Here is a 16,600-nt window from a genome sequence, read left to right as displayed (position 1 = left end):
TCATAGCCAGACATTTATTTATCACAGAGAATTAAGATTGGTGTTCTAAGTCAACCTTTAATGAATTTGAAATTGATATTGTGTGGGACTTTATAATTTTGACAAATGGAAACTAGACTATCTCAGCTATGATCGTTTTAGTTATGTTTTTGGTGTATCACATGTAGACAAAATGTCCTGTTTTGTAGCTCTTGTGTTCAGACTGCTACTCAGAACCATATTCCTTGGTGAAATTTACGATGATAAGCTATGTTGGGTTGTTCTTGTGTGCAAAAGCGGTTTATATTCTCATTTTGCAGGTTTATTTCAACTTCTTTGTATAACTCCCATAGTCCCTTCACATCTTATCTACTCCTAGTTCATTACGACTTGCGAGGCACTGCTTCAATGATGCCTTTCTCATAATTTTCTCTCCTGGCTGTAAATGTTATACCCATTGTTTGTTTTTGCAAGAATTGATCACCGTTATGCATTCCCTCTTTCTTCACTTTTGATGTTTAAGGGGAAGGTTGCCTTTTGATTAGTTGTTTATCAGTGTTGCTAGCATAAATTTATTTGTTTTAACTCTTTATTCCAAGATGATGCACTTGATTGGGTTGTCTTGACTCTTAAGCTCTCTAAATTTTTGTTAATGTTCTAGTTGTGGAATCAGTTTGTTTTGTCAATCCTAATTATTTATGTGGTGTTTTTAACAGTTTTGTTCTGAGGTTCAAGTTAGGAGTTGCATTTGAAGATTATAAATGGCTGAAAAAGCTTGTGTCAAACGCCTTCAAAAGGAGTTTAGAGCGCTCTGTAAAGTACGTTTTATCTTTTTTTTTTTTTTCACTCTTATTGCTCACCAGCCGGTTTCTTACTTTCTCTTGAACTATATTCTATATTTGATGTGTATGATGTTTTTCTGGTGGATTTGTCTGCATATAGCCTTATTTTCATCTCATTTGTGGATCTCTTGCAAACTGCTTTCTCTCTTTCTCTCCCAAACACTTTACACACATGCACATTCTTTTTTTTTTTTTTTTTTTTAAATTCACTTTCAAAAACCTTATAACTGTACCATGTTTTCACCCACATACCCTAAAATCAATAAGCTATTCCCTTTTTTTTTTTATAAATAAAAGTTAACTTTAAACAATAATTCCACTACAATCCCTCTTCTAAATTATTGTGCCCAAGTCAAATGGAGCCTTTTTAAGGGACGGAGGAAGTATCTTTTATTAGATTGCTTGGCTTATTTTAGGCGCAGAGTTTACTTGCAGATGAAAGAAGTTTCTCAAGCTGATTATTTTCCTGGTTCCTCTGTATAAAGGATAGAAGAAAGTTAATGTTTAAGCATTCTATTGTCGTGAACTTTTTCCTCTCTTTATTTCAATGTAGAATATTAGAGAATTAATTTTTTTTGCATATGACAGAGCAACCCCAATTCTTTAGGAGTTCTGAGAACTCAGCTTTCTCAAATTAGGCTTTTTTTTTTTCATCTAGAATAAATTTGTTGGAAAATGAATGTTTTGCAAGAAATATGTCATCACTCTTTACACCCCCTCTAGGATTGATATTTTCTTTTATAATTTTGGCTTGTGCTCCTGCATTATATCTTCATCCTTCAAAATACTCTAATGGCATTTTTTTGAATTTGCAGGAGCCTGTATCTCATGTAGTTGCTCGCCCCTCTCCAAATAACATTCTTGAATGGTGTAAGTTTTACTTTAGCAGTCCTTCCCTTACCGATGACTTGAAATAATGTGCTAATTTGTCTGTGGAAATATTGGAACTTTAGTGTATTTCTAGTTGTTGTATGCCATTTGGTGGAATATGGAAACTTTGACAACTTAGGTTATGCCTTAACCTGGTAAGTCCTACCCTTCCAAAGATGGTTTGCAAGATGAATAATCATGTGACTGTATACATAGCATACCTATTCATCATTTCATCTGGACGTAGCTTTTTATTTAAGCTGACCTTAGTCTGTATAGATTTTTTTTCTCCATTTTTTATTTTTTTATTTTTAAATATGGGCTTGCTGGTTTGGAGTTTAATTATATTAGAAGTCTCTATTTCACAATTGCCACTAAATTAGCATGTTCAAGGTTTTGGACATTGCTTAAATGATGGGGATTATTGTTATTAAATTGTTTTAGCTTTTAGAAGATATGTTCAAAATTATATGTTGTGTTAGTCTTTTTATTTGGTTTGCATCCCTCTTTCTTATCTTTTTTGTTTTCCAATTTCAGATTATGTACTTGAGGGAAGTGAAGGAACACCGTTTGCAGGTTTGTCCTTCCTGCTGTAATTCTTTTCCCTGCATCTTTTTGGCTCGAGTTCTGAACTCTTGTGACTCAGTCATTGCTCGTGTCATTTTCAATTATGTGAGTTAATTTTCTGATTTTTACATCTTATGAAGGTGGATATTATTATGGGAGGATCACGTTTCCATCTGAATATCCATTTAAGCCACCATCGATCAGGTACCTCCTTTTTTTTTTTTTGGCTAGTTATCTTCTCCTTGAGATTATAAAGAAATGAAAATGCTTGTGGCTTTGGCATTTTAATGTTTCCTTGTTTATAGGATGACGACTCCCAATGGGCGGTTTATGACTGATACCAAGATATGCTTGTCTATGAGTGATTGTAAGTTTTGTGCTTCATTGATGCTCTTTATGTGGCTTTGGCATTTTTTTTGGTCATTGATTATGATTTAGTCTCATAATGATTGTCTCTTTATTTATTTGCAGTTCATCCTGAAAGTTGGAATCCAATGTGGTCAGTATCCAGGTAAGATAAAGTGTGCTAACAGATGTTATTCTCAATGCATGACTTCATAGCGCGTCCTTCAATTGAGGGAAAAATGGGGTAGAATGGTAGATTCTTATAGGAGTCATTTTTAACCATTTATGGGAAAAGCAAATATCATGTGACATTGACTCAATGATATGGAGCAGCCTTTCAATTTTTACTAAAAACTTATGTAATATCATTGTAGAAGTAGAGTTTTCATTGATCTTGATAACTAAGATACAGTAGTATATACCATCTTAAGTTGCTGTTGCTGTTGCTGGAAGAAAGCACATTCTTTTTGTATATTTGTTCTTAATTCCATGTTATTGACTACTCTTTGTTTAAAATGCAGTATTCTTACGGGTCTACTCTCATTCATGGTAGGTTCATGCCTTTGATTTATATATATGCTTCTCCATTAACAAGGTCTGACCTATCTGCTTGAAACTTCTGTGTGTTATATACTAGTATTACTTAGCTGGTAAGACTATGCGATTCATTTCAATTGATATATTTGGTTTCTAAGTCTTTCTTGTGTCCTGCAGATGGACAAAAGCCCTACTACAGGAAGCGTTTCAACATCTGTTGAGGAAAAACAATGTTTAGCCAAGTCTTCACTTGCCTATAATTGTAAAATGTAAGTGAGTGGCAGTTTATTACTGGTGTCTGTTTTGTTTATTTTCTGTTGTCTTACATAGTCTACTGATGAGTATTGCATGCAAAAACCCATTTTGATATTGCTCTTTAAATCTTGGGCATATTCTTCATGAATGTCCAACGTTAGTTTTTCAATTGACTGAAATTAAGGTTTTGAATTGATATTTTGCTCTTACCAGTCACAAAAGTTGGTGTTCTGTTTTTGGGTTTTTTGTTTGGCATTTCTGTATGAGTCATGTTTTTCTAAGATAACTGAAATTAAATTCATCCATGGTTTTCTCAGATAGACCATAGTCTCATAATGCAAATTGGAACATAAACAAACATTGTTTCCCATATTTTTCTCAGTTGCATCCTATGTCAGAAATTTGAAATTGTCCTGAAATTGAAGGAAGGCAATTTTGTGGAATTAGTCGGTTGATTTTTCTTTGAAAATAATTTGTCAATTAATTTGTCTATTTTGGGCTTTGAAACTTTGCTTTTTAGTTCTACTTTTAGGAAATTGTTTCCTGAATATGTTGAGAAGTACAACCAGCAGCTTGCTGAGCCAAGCTCGAAAAGTGGCATTGTCAGTGCCCGCACAAGAAGAATCTTCACTTCTCAATTCGGAGACACTTAATAATAACATGCAAGATAATGCAGCAAAAGCAGAAGATGGGAACAGAAGAAATAATCGTAAGCAATCTGTGCCGACCTGGATGCTGTTGTTGCTCTTCTCAATATTTGGTTAGTTATGTCCTTGCCTCTTCTTGAACACTGATGTCTCTCCCTAAATAGGCTCGACCTAAATGGGTAAATCTTCAAACTTAAGATCATATAGATATGTGAGCTGGTCAAAATTTTTCACATCCAAAATTTTCCTTTTGTGGTGTTTCACTGTCTTGTAATGTTACTAGTACTACACTAACTTGTACAGTCTATGGGATGCTATCTTCTTTCAATTCAATTTTCTAGTATGAAAATTTTGTTTTAAGTGTTTGTCAAATCATCATAACAAAGTAAATGAGCCTGTGAGCTTTAATTGTTGAGGTTCATGTTTATAAACTTGAGAAAAAAAGGGTTTCTTTGAATAAAGGTGGTTTTGGGGTGATGTCAATGAAGAATTCTCTGAAAAGATTTGTGCCTATGCATTATACAAAGAGCGTTGCGTTCAAAATCTATGTCATGCAACCTGTGACAAAACTCATGCTTATCAACAACGAAGGCTTATAGGGTTCTAGTATGAGTGTTTTGCTTGCAAGACGCTCGAAGACTTAGTTAAGCCTTCATGTTAAGCATAAAGGAAAGTATATGGTGGATGATCTTAAGCGTGAGCAACATTGATTCTTTCTATTTTTTCCATGAACTGAAACCAACTCGATTCAACTTTATTTGAACCAATTTTGAACCGATCTGAAATTGATCGGCCTAGACCTAACCTGGACCCGACAAATCTTGACCCAACTTGAAAGTGACTCGAACTGACCTGAGGTTGGTTAACACGGTAATTTTAAACTGAATATATTTGACCCAAACACGGCCAACCCGTTATGGATCAATTCGTTTATACAAATTGACACATCTATTCTATAGGCTTATTAAATGGGGCAAGAAAGTTTATTCATCTCTATGTTTATGACTACAAAAAGTACTCTAGTTTAATACTCCGTAAATGAAGTAGGAAGACTAGGAACTAGGAACCTTCCTGTATGGTGAATTGGTGACTAACAAACTGGTAGAAGCCCTCTGAAGTGTTGTTCCTTTATTGTTTCCCCCAATTTCATCTATAAGTGGCACTTCTCCCCACCCCTCCCAAAAATATATTTGTACATATCTACCTCTGAACGACTGTATTATTGTCTGCATACATTGTATTTGAATACCAAGACAGAGGGTTTCTATATGATAATAAAATAATTTATTAGACTTATAAATACGATTAGTATTTAGTAGTATTCCCCTCTTATTTAAATACAAAATACGTACCTCTTTTGTTTTTTTTTTTGTTTTTAACTGCATTTACTTTTTACATTATTTACAAATTTGTACTACGTATTTTAATTTAGAGCTCCCTTTCAAAAATAAGAGGACTTGGGTGTGGCTCTTTAAACACTATTATATAAAAAAAAAAAAAAAAAAAAAAAAAAAAAAAGTGGATGAGTCTCAAATGTGTATATTTATAATTTTAATTTATTTATTTATTTTTTATTTTTATTTTTTTTACTAATACACACATAAGTAAATTAATGATAATAGTTGCAAAATATATGCACTGACAATCCGACACGCATAAAAAAGTGCTAGTGTCACTTAAAAACAAAAGGGTATCTGATTAACCGTATCAATCCGAATACTTAAGTAGGCAAACTCTTACAAATGTGAAAAATGAATTACATAAATCCTCATATCCCACGGAAGTTTTTATGTTTGTGACCAACCTTACTAAAATAATTAATGACACTGTACTAATCGTACAGATTATATACTTAGCTTGTAATTATTTAAAATTTTAAAAAAATACATGTAATAATATAGTTAGAGCTTGTTCTAGGTACTTATAAAGGCTTTTTTGGTGTAGGAATGAGACAAAATTATTAAATGGAGCAAGAATACTCTAAAGTGCATCCATATCTATGTATATCCAAATATATAATAGAAATATTGGTACAAGTTAGTTTTGTTTATAATTATTTTAAAAGAATCAACATGTTATAGTAGTAGTACAATATACGGTATCTAATCGTCTTGGCTGCGTTGTTCACTTCCCAAATCCCAAGTCCTATCATTTTGATCCATTAATAATATTATACTCCACTAATCAACATTTAAACTTAATTAATTGACCTTCAACTACTATTCTACTACTACAAAGGTACATAAATGTGTGGTACTTGTTGCCCGACTAATTATTTTATGTTCAAGGCGCATGCACGTACTATGTATGCAGTAGTGGTCAACTCTGTCAACGGTTCTTTTTTCAATAGATGCTCTGAAAAACTCTCCAGGTTATTGTTAGTGAAATACAATTATAATCTTCACCGGCTTTAAAAATGTTCCATTAGTCTTACATTTTTATAGAGGTTTGTCGATCAAATAGTTGATTGGATAGCTATAAATAGCGACTTTTGTATAACATATAAAGAGCACTTGTATATTCAAATTTGAATAAGTATTCAATATTGTCTTTCCTGATATATACTATGCCTTATTATTGAGGATAACAAATCATGCAATGAATTCTTACTATAAAATGGCTACCCTCCTACTACATATATTTTTACTAACAAAATGCACCCATGACTAATAATGGATGCACTGTATTTAGGCAATTTAGCTTGTTGGAATTATACTAGCTAGAGTACAAGATTGAGCTACTCATAAACAGAAACGTATAGTCGAATAAGGCTCATTCAGTGATTCACTATTTTGAAACTTAGTTAATTTTGTTATGACAAACTTTGAACATAATTAGCTTACCAGCTTACAAAAACGTATAAGTTTATTCACAACCTCACTCGTAATAAAGGGTGCATTATAGACATGCTAACCTAACCTTGTATCGAGTGGAGACAACGAGTCATAATAACCTACAATTATTGTGATCAACATACATTGGCCTACCTACATAATTCTTTATATGGCTCCTAAATAATGAAGCAAAACGCGTAAAAATTTAACAAGAGTGAGTTAAAGTGCATAAATAGTAGGGTGAGCAAAAATTCAGGGTACCCTGATATGGAACGGAACCTGTTCAAAATCGCAGGTTTCAAAACCCGGAACCAAACTCGGTTCCGGGTAATAAAATTAGGAACCTGTTGCAACAGGTTCCGGTTCCGGGTAATAAAATTTTGGATCTAGAACCTGTAGGGTACCCTGTTAGTATAGGTTCCTATAGGGTACATGAAACCGGAACCTATATGTATTAAAAATTCTAGACAATTAGTGTTGGTTTGTTATATTGAAGTACTATACTAAAGTTGTAAGCTTTTATTGTGATCATCTATTTTTAAAAAAATAAATTTCTCACAATTTATCAAGTAACTATTAAACTTACTTTGACAGACAGGGTACCCTGTTTAGGAACCGGAACCTGCAGGTTCCGGTTCCAGTTCTCAATTCTTAGAAACCTGTTGCACAGGTTCCGATTCTTATTCCGATTCCTATTTTTAGAAACCTATTGCAACAGGTTCCGGTTCCAGATCCTAATATTTTTACAGAGTACCCTGCTACACCCACCCCTAATAAATAGTAGTAGTACCTTTGTTACTAGTATAGCAAGACAGTGTGAGTTGGAGGTTACATATCTTACATTCTTACTACCTTCCTCACGTGGACACTGATTACTAAACAACCGACCAATTTTATTATTATTATTTTTTTCATTTTTGCAATGTAATTCCCTCATTTTTTGTACTCCGTGTTTACAATTGGCTCCAGCTGTTACTGTAATTATTTATCCTGCCCATCTTCTTAAATGAATTATTTATGTCATAAACTTTACATTTACATTTTATTTATCTATAAATATCCCCTTTTTGTTTGGTTACATTCTACACTTACATCCGAAACAAAAATTCATACTATTATATAGTTTGCTTAAGAAAATCTAACAAAGAAAAAAAAAAATGAAGTTTTCAGTTCCAACTTTGGTTATAATTTCTCTTGTTATAACTTGTGCTTTCATTGAGATTGTTGATGCTGTTTCAGCTTCTCCTACTACTTCTCCTACTCAAGCCCCTCCTGGAGGTACTTCTACTAACTAGCTTTATCTTGTTTTGAGTTTTACATCGTGTTCTAGTGTCGTTGTAAGTAGAGCTTATCATCGTTTGGTTGAACTTAAAAAAATCCTCTCATTTCGAGTAAAGGGATAAGGTTTGGAATTAAGTGTTTTAGACGGGCCTATTGCCTATATGGTGATAACACTACAACAAAAATAGCCAAAGATCGGAAGACTATGTATATTTAGTCAACGAAATCACCGGTCACTTTGACTAATTCTTTTTTTTTTTTTTTTTTAATTGTAAGTAATCATCATTCGTGTGAGTCTAATCTAGATTATATTAAGTACAAACTAGTCAAAATAGGTCAAGAAAATAATTTCAAAGAGTACACTTTGACTGTTTGATACTAAACTTTAGTATAAGTACACTTCATAAGCCTACGCGGCTTTATGATATTTTTTTAATTGTTTTCTAGTTCGCTTAAATTTAGTTGTCACATAAACTAATCTGGGATAAACGTTTACAGTGCCAGGATTTTGTGTGGATAAATGCGCATACAGATGCTCAAGGAATCCAAGGAACTTATGCAAGAAATTATGTATGCACTGTTGTAAAAAATGCCAATGTGTTCCCAATGGTCCTTTCGCCGACAAAAGCCAGTGCCCTTGCTACAGAGACCTCAAGAACGACGAAGGCCAATCTAAGTGCCCTTAAATTTTAATTTAGACCAACAAATCCTACGTGTCTATGCTTAATTTGAATAATTTCCTTAATCCATCATTATAATCCTAAATCTTGTGTAATGGTTATTAGTATTAGTAAGAAATAATGATAATTATATATATATATATATAGGGCTTCATATATTGATTGTCATCAGCCCATAAATTATTATAGATTTATGTTCATCTTATAGCTATGAGAGTGTGGATGTAATTTGATGTTGATAAAGTTTGGTTATGGCTTTATATGCCTTATTCAGTTATTTATATTAAATGTTGAGTATATTGGTAGGATAAATTTTGTGTAACTTGAAACGTTTGATTGTATACATCAATACATGTATTAGTAGTGTGACAATAATGTGAAAATAATAGTGAACTAAACTTTATAATATCAAACAATCAAAGAACGGACAACCACGAAATTTAATTTGACATGAGATACTCCCAGAGAACATGAAAAACCCACAAGATATATGGTCGATCTAGAGTACAGTGTATGAGTTAAATAAGCACATGATGGACCTAAAATTTTAGCAAAAACTTTTGTGTATATCCACTTTATAATACAGCATAATAATAACAGTGCACATTTTTTTTTTTAAAAAAAAAGGTAATTTTTTAGATGGAAGCCCCAATTAATCAATTTGATAAACAAAATTTGTTTATTAAATGGCAAATAAAACTAACATAAATACCCAGTCATTAATCATTATGACATTTGCGTAAATATATCAACAACAGTGGAACCCATATTTAATAAAAAGTTGATTTATTTACAATTTTGTCATTTGATAAACAAATTTATTTATCATATTGATAAACTTGTATTTTCTCTAGCTAATTTAATTTGACATTTCTTTTAACCTTTTGCGAGAAAACTGTAAAATTAGATCTAATATGATATTAACGTAAATAGACTATAGGTAAGTTTAAAAGGGGTAATATAGTTATTCACTAACTATAATTTGATTTTTACTCAAAAGCTACTTTTATCATTTAAAAAATGATATTTTATCGGAAACTTATACTTTGTATTTTTTTATTTTTTTATTTTTTGAGTTAGCTATTAATCATTTGAAGACAACTTTAGAACGATATTATAAATTATTACTCCGCATTTTTTTATATAAAAAAGAAGATTTAGCTACACATTCATAGTTTTTCCTCGATTTGGATAACATCAAAATTTAGTGCAAATCTATTTTTGGTAACAGTCCAAAATGTAACGATTGGCATACAGGCATAATTCTAAGGCTCACCGCTTATGACAGCCGTAATAAGGAAAGAAAATGTTAAGCTTATCTATTTTTATATATTCAAACCACGCCAAAGAAAATACAAGTATATATTAACATTTTAATTCCCACAAATTAATCTCGGGAAAAATGAATAAGTTTTCATTTCCATCTTTACTTCTAATTTCCCTCGTCCTAACTTCTTTGGCCCTTGACATTGTTGATGCTACATCATCCCCTGCCGTAGGTAATTTAATTATTGTCAATCTCTTTCATTAATTAATATAATTCGAAATAAATCGATTGAAATGGGTTGTTAAGTATAAATCTAGGGCATAAAAATATTCGTATGTATATCTAAGTTGTGTTTTGTCCCACGCGACATCTTAAATAATACAAAGTAATAAATAAAATCCATCATGTATGTCCCCTATATTTTAAAAAAATTATCAAAAATATCGAGAATGACTAATTTGATGTGAGAAGGAAGACATGATACATGTATTGCTCATTTGTCTAGGGTATCAAGGAAAAAAAGAAACAAAAAAAAAGCTTAGCCCTTAGCTTTAGGCACATTTGAGTATTCTCAAGTGCATCTAAGAATAAGTAATAATATTTGGTTCGAGTAATAACAATTCATGAATAAAAATTTACGCCTTTGTTCATTGTTGATCATATCGAGTCCAGGGAATTATACAGCCCCGGAATTATGCCCAAGCAAATGTGCGTGGAGATGCTCCAGGAATCCACGAAACTTGTGTAAGAAATTGTGTGTAATGTGTTGCTCAAAGTGCAAGTGTGTACCTTCAGGTCCATTAGCCGATAAAGCCGAGTGCCCTTGTTATAGAGACTGGAAGAACAAGAAAGGCACTGATAAGTGCCCTTAAATTTACAATTTGGCTCACTTGCTTAAGTGTCTCTACTCGTGTGTGTAATTTTATTTTAATGTTAATTTCTTGATGTCATACTTTGATATAGTTTTTGCATAGACAAAACACATATGAATATATGATGAAAGTAAATTTGTGGAGATAATTAAACTATACTTGTATTTTTTTTAGTTGAAGCTGACATTGCAATAATATTTTGATTTTTACACTCGTCATTTGTCAAAATACAACCATTGATGACTAGGCAAGGTTCTTAAATTATTTGCTGACTAGACAAGGACTCTACATTATTTGGCCGAAAATAGTACTATTTTGTGGTTGAGAAATCAAATTACATCACTCAATACTTGAGGTACTAAAACACTACAAATACATTAGTTTAGGAACCATATTTAACCTTAATTCAATTTAATTTGCCACAACATAACACTTGAACTTAATCAATTACTACGTAGATGGATTATTCTGGATAGCCAAAAAAAAAAAAAAAAAAAAAAAAAAAAAACTTTAAAGGAAAGGAAACTTTAATTCACTTATTCACATGTTATATCCCTAAATGTGGGCTGCGTATTGGGCCTACAAGGTTACAAGCGGTACAACGTATAAGCCCAAAATGTTGGTAAGCGTTTAATGTTGGTGCTTAGCTAGGCCATGTGATATGCTTCAAACCTTCAAGGCATCAGATCTACTGCATGCATGCTGCACATCTCTAAGGTTTATTCCTCACTTGGGCGTGTAATTTTCAAGTTGTTCCCAGAGTTGTAGCTTCGTGTAGGCGCCGACATGTAGCTAGTGTTGGTGTTACTATTATCAATAGACGATAAATAAAAATACTCTGTTGAGTTTAGATTATTAAAGTGTTGCGATTATTTTGAAGTTAAAATTAACTCGGATAAAGATAATTCACCTAAAATTCTTGAAAATATTGTAAAGCTCTTGGAAGTTTCATTAGATATCTCTATCTAGCCAGCTCTCAAATGGTAAGATGACAAGTTGTTTACTTACGTTGAAAGCACATGCACCCATTGTCCCATAAAAGATGTATGATAAAATTGCTAATTACAATAACAAAATGACAAATCATACAAACATAGCTTAATTTTATAGTACACCTCTATCATGCATCTATGCATGAGTACATGAAAATATATTGAGTTTTGACTAATTTGGACTAAAGACCACTGACTATTTATTATGGTTCCCGACTTTCATCCTTTAAATAATTATTCATACAGTCATACTTCATAAAGTTGAACAACTTCACGCGTTTTTGTCCCATTTTTATTTTTTTTTAACAAAAGCCACTTAATATATGTTTTGATTTATTGAACTGAGCTAAAGTGAACTAAACTGAACTAAATTATTTATGAGAGAAGGAAATTAGAAACTAAATTGAATTGAATTGATTGGAGCTGAACTGAACCGAACTGTAATTAAGCTAAAGAGAACAGACCCTTAATAGCAGGAAACACAATTACTTTTTTTCCGTCATATTCCATAGTATTTTCTCGTAACTTGATTTGAATAAAGTGCGTATTATTTCTATGAGTATAGAAAAATAACTATAATTTTGTTTCTTATTATGAAATTAATGATACTTATTACACAAACAAAATTTGACCCTTTCTAAACCACTCCCTCCACTCTAAATTAGTCGCAACATTAACTGGCAATGGCACACAATTTTAGATACTTTGGTTGGCTTTATATCTTATTAGGTTGTAATTGATTGACACATAATTGTAGAGCAGGAATCCAAGTTGGCTTCCATAAAGAAAGAAAGAAAAATAGAAAAAGACTAGAATGTATCACATCAATACAGAGTATATATATGTATGTGCACTATGGCATGGACCTTCAAACTTAGTATAACTTTCATTATTATCATACATTTATAAACATCTAAGTTAAGCTTCTATACATCCTCTCAAAATATATAAAAATGAAGAGCTCAAATGCAGCTATTCTTGTAATCACCCTAATCCTTTGCTCTACCTTGCTCGATATCTCTAATGCAGATCTCTCACCTCAGCCATCTGCTCAATCACCTACTTCCTTAGCCACTGCTCCAGGTAACTTCTCCACCTACTTTACTTTTACTACTTTCGTTAACTTTTAGTTACAATTTTAGGGTATTATTTGGGAGATACCATGTATAAAATATTCCAAAGTTAAACGTAGAAAATACAATTTTTTTTTTTGTTGTTGGTGTTGGTTATAGTACATCAACATGTCAATACTAATATAAGACGAGTTTATTATATATGTGTACCCGGTAACTTTTAATTTTTAGATTTAATCAAGTAAAAGAAATATTAGGAAGTCATCGTCACGAGGAGGGGAGTATAATTGTAAGTAAAATGAAGTTTGTGGACTAAATAGGTTTTGTGACAAACTAACAACTATATTTGTGTAAAAATAAAGAAAAAAAAAAATACCGTACCATCACATTGTAAGTTATTGTAAGTCTGTCTCATACAAAATATTGGCATTTGCCGTACTCTATATCTCTCTCTTATGGAATTGTGCATGTAGGATTTTGCAACAACAAATGTGGAGTAAGGTGCGCACTAAAGGGGATAAACTCAAGGTGTATGAAATATTGCTTGATGTGTTGTGGGAAGTGCAGCTGTGTTCCTTCTGGGACTTCTGGTCATTTGGATGAATGCCCTTGTTATAGGGACTGGAAGGCCCCAAATGGCAGGCCCAAATGCCCTTAATTTTCATGTCATTTTCCTTTTATTAAATAAATTAATAATTTTGCCATCTGTTATAGGCATTTTTCTTTGTATTATCCTTTTATATATTCCATCTTGTGTTCCAACTTTTTTCAAGTCGAGTAATCAATCGTTTTTGTTGCTATAAATGAAATTGATATGTACTCCGTAATATGTAATGAATCATTTGAATTGTTGGTCCTACATTATGTTAGAAAATAAATATTTATATATCGTAATAATTGAAGATATGATATTTAAGTACTTTCTCGGTTGGAATTGGAGATTTTTATGAATGCTTTGTATGACAATTGAGTCCATTCAATAGAAACCACTCTTTATGATTTTACTAAATGGCTCTATTGTAATATTTTTATAGAATTTATTTGATCTTATTTGAACTTATCTGGATTTATTAGCCAAAATTTATTTTAGTTATAAATTGAACTTCGATAGCCATGAGCCCATGATTAATCATGATCACAATTTATCTAAAATTATTTTTGCTGAAATAAATAGAAATAAGATGAATAGATTAAGACCTAATATAATTGTGTAAACATTTTTTGAACATCGTAAACTATTAACATGTGGCCAGAGACGGACCTTCATTGAGGCTCACAAGGGCTTGGCCCCTGAAGTTTTTGAAAAAAAAAAATGGACTGTTTAACAAAGAAGCCCAAAACAAGAAAAGCACCCCCAATTACCACATAAGCTTACATATTAGTAAAATAAAGAGTTTCTTTTAACAATCTGACAACTAATAATGATAAAGTGGGCCACTTTTACTGTTTTATTATTACTAACTCTCCTCTCTCTATCTCTATGAGCATGCAACACTATTGCAATGATAGAGTTTTTTTTAACAATTTGACAACAAATTTGTGAATGATTGTCAATTCATGTTATCAAAATTTACTCAATATATGGTATTGAAATTCTTTAGTTATGTAAAAAAAAAATTGATTTTTTCCCATCAATTTTAACGTAAATCAAACATTATACGGAGTACTATGTATATCACTATATCATATATAAGGTCGGACACTATAAATCATAAATGATTATAAACGCAAAATTGATATTACAAATTTTCTTGTTTATCACATACGAGTAATTGCTTGGTAAGCCGGTAACAACCAGTGTTATACTTTGTCACGTCTCATAACATGAGCCAAACTTATCAAATATTTGCTTGGTACGAAGTATTAAATTTAATTTATTTAATATGTGTGAAATGCTATGATGTATATTGTACACAATAGAAGATGTTAAGAATTTTCGGCCCCTAATAAAAAATGTTTCAAGATCCGCCACAGCATGTGGCTATTAACTCACAGTATTTTATCTTCAAGTTTCCAAAAAATCTGTCGTCATTATTTCAAAAAAAAAAAAATCTCCCTAGTGTAATTTTGGGCCTTGTACCGGCCCAATTCATATTAGCTCAACAAGTTATATTTGTATTAAGTTGTTACTTTTTTAAAACATTAATTGATGAGTTCAATACTTCAATACATTACTTCGTATATAGATATAGATACTAAAAATATATAAATAGTGTCCCTTTTATTTGTTTCTTTTATTGTTAAAACGGTATTATAATTGTAGAGTTTTAGTTGAAGTAAGGTTGAGATAGTGAATAATGACACCGCCCTTATGTTCCAAGGTTTAAGGAAAACCTCATGATATTTAAATTAAGAAATTTTCATTATTTTATCTCTCAGATGTCCCTTTATTATCTTTAAATAAAATAGAGTTCTAATCGAATAAGTTCACGGATACTTTAAGCCTTTAAAAGAATAACATGCAAAATCCGGAACATTGATTTACCATGGAAATGGACTCCAATTTGTTAATATTGTCCAAATTTGCAATTTGCTACAAATTGAGCACTATCATTTTCAAATACAGATTTTTTAAAGTGACATGACATAGACCTTTTAATTTGGTCGAAAATTTTGTCTTGGATTCTCCCAAATTTAGAAACAAAGTAAAATGTACTCCATGTAATATGACATACAAGCAAAGTAGAAGTGTAGAAGACTAGTAGTAGAACCAATGTCGATCTTAGGATTACAAAAATAGTTTTAGTTTACGTAGTAATTACTATTTGCTAATGGTGCTTAGTAGTGTATTTTATCTATTCAAACATGAGACTAGAATAATTACATGCAAGTATTTTTTAACTTTAAGACAATAGCTTAAGTTTATCAAACAATCCTTATCTAATTGATGGTATTTCTTTCTTTCTTTTTTTTTTTAATTCTTTTTAAAAGAAATAATTGATGGAATATCTTGAATATAAAAGAGTTTTATTTAAATTACGGTAAATATACAATAAAAATATGCTATGCCTGGATTGTGAAAACCGAGAGCTCCAAACTTTGGGCCTAATATTAAACATTGGGCTTGTTTATTTATAAATAGTCATGTGAATACTATTTATATGTTTATAACGATACGATCGTATCTTTATTAATGGTACAAATATCTGCCGTATCGTTAATATCTCAAGTTTCCAAAATTATACCTTTCCCTAACAAAGACTGAGGTGGCATATGTTGGATTCCTTAAAATGTGGGGTTAATTTGCCAATTGCTACACTCTTCACCTTTCCAAATAACCTTAAACAGTCCTTTTAATTAATTGGTACATAGTTGTAAGGGTCTGTTCTTATTTACTGAGCTGAGCTGAACTGAACTGATTGGAGCTGAACTAAACTTAACTGAATAGAGCTGAAATGAATCATTTATGAGAGAAGAAAATTAGGAGCCAAACTGATCTGAACTGATTGAAGCTAAACTGAGCTAAAGTGAAATTAAGCTGAAGAGAACAGACCCTAATTAAAAAAAATAATAATAAAAACTCTACCAATTTGATAAAACAAAATAAACTTGGTAGAAA

The 16,600-nt window shown here is 31.6% G+C and overlaps 2 protein-coding genes, 1 long non-coding RNA gene and 1 pseudogene across 3 annotated transcripts; all 4 read left to right on the top strand.

Moving 5' to 3' along the window:
• The first annotated feature begins 376 nt into the window (after window positions 1-376).
• On the top strand, window positions 377-4,402 carry LOC110722341 (annotated as a pseudogene).
• A 3,548-nt stretch (window positions 4,403-7,950) lies between these two features.
• On the top strand, window positions 7,951-9,149 carry LOC110722340 (peamaclein-like). The gene is made up of 2 exons (XM_021901617.1): window positions 7,951-8,154; window positions 8,656-9,149. Exons 1-2 carry the CDS (start codon window positions 8,034-8,036, stop codon window positions 8,841-8,843), a joined length of 309 nt encoding a protein of 102 aa, XP_021757309.1. The 5' UTR covers window positions 7,951-8,033; the 3' UTR covers window positions 8,844-9,149.
• Window positions 9,150-9,740: 591 nt separating this feature from the next.
• Window positions 9,741-11,487, top strand: LOC110722337. The gene is made up of 2 exons (XR_002511571.1): window positions 9,741-10,336; window positions 10,777-11,487. It is a non-coding gene; the product is annotated as an uncharacterized LOC110722337 (long non-coding RNA).
• A 1,328-nt stretch (window positions 11,488-12,815) lies between these two features.
• On the top strand, window positions 12,816-13,957 carry LOC110722339 (peamaclein-like). Its single transcript, XM_021901616.1, has 2 exons — window positions 12,816-13,051; window positions 13,515-13,957. Exons 1-2 carry the CDS (start codon window positions 12,922-12,924, stop codon window positions 13,697-13,699), a joined length of 315 nt encoding a protein of 104 aa, XP_021757308.1. The 5' UTR covers window positions 12,816-12,921; the 3' UTR covers window positions 13,700-13,957.
• Window positions 13,958-16,600: the final 2,643 nt, after the last annotated feature.

The sequence above is a fragment of the Chenopodium quinoa genome, unplaced genomic scaffold (assembly GCF_001683475.1).
Source record: "Chenopodium quinoa cultivar QQ74 unplaced genomic scaffold, ASM168347v1, whole genome shotgun sequence".
In the NCBI taxonomy this organism is placed as follows: Eukaryota; Viridiplantae; Streptophyta; class Magnoliopsida; order Caryophyllales; family Amaranthaceae; genus Chenopodium; species Chenopodium quinoa.
Note: the sequence above shows the minus strand (reverse complement) of the source record. Positions and strands in the feature narration are given on the sequence as shown.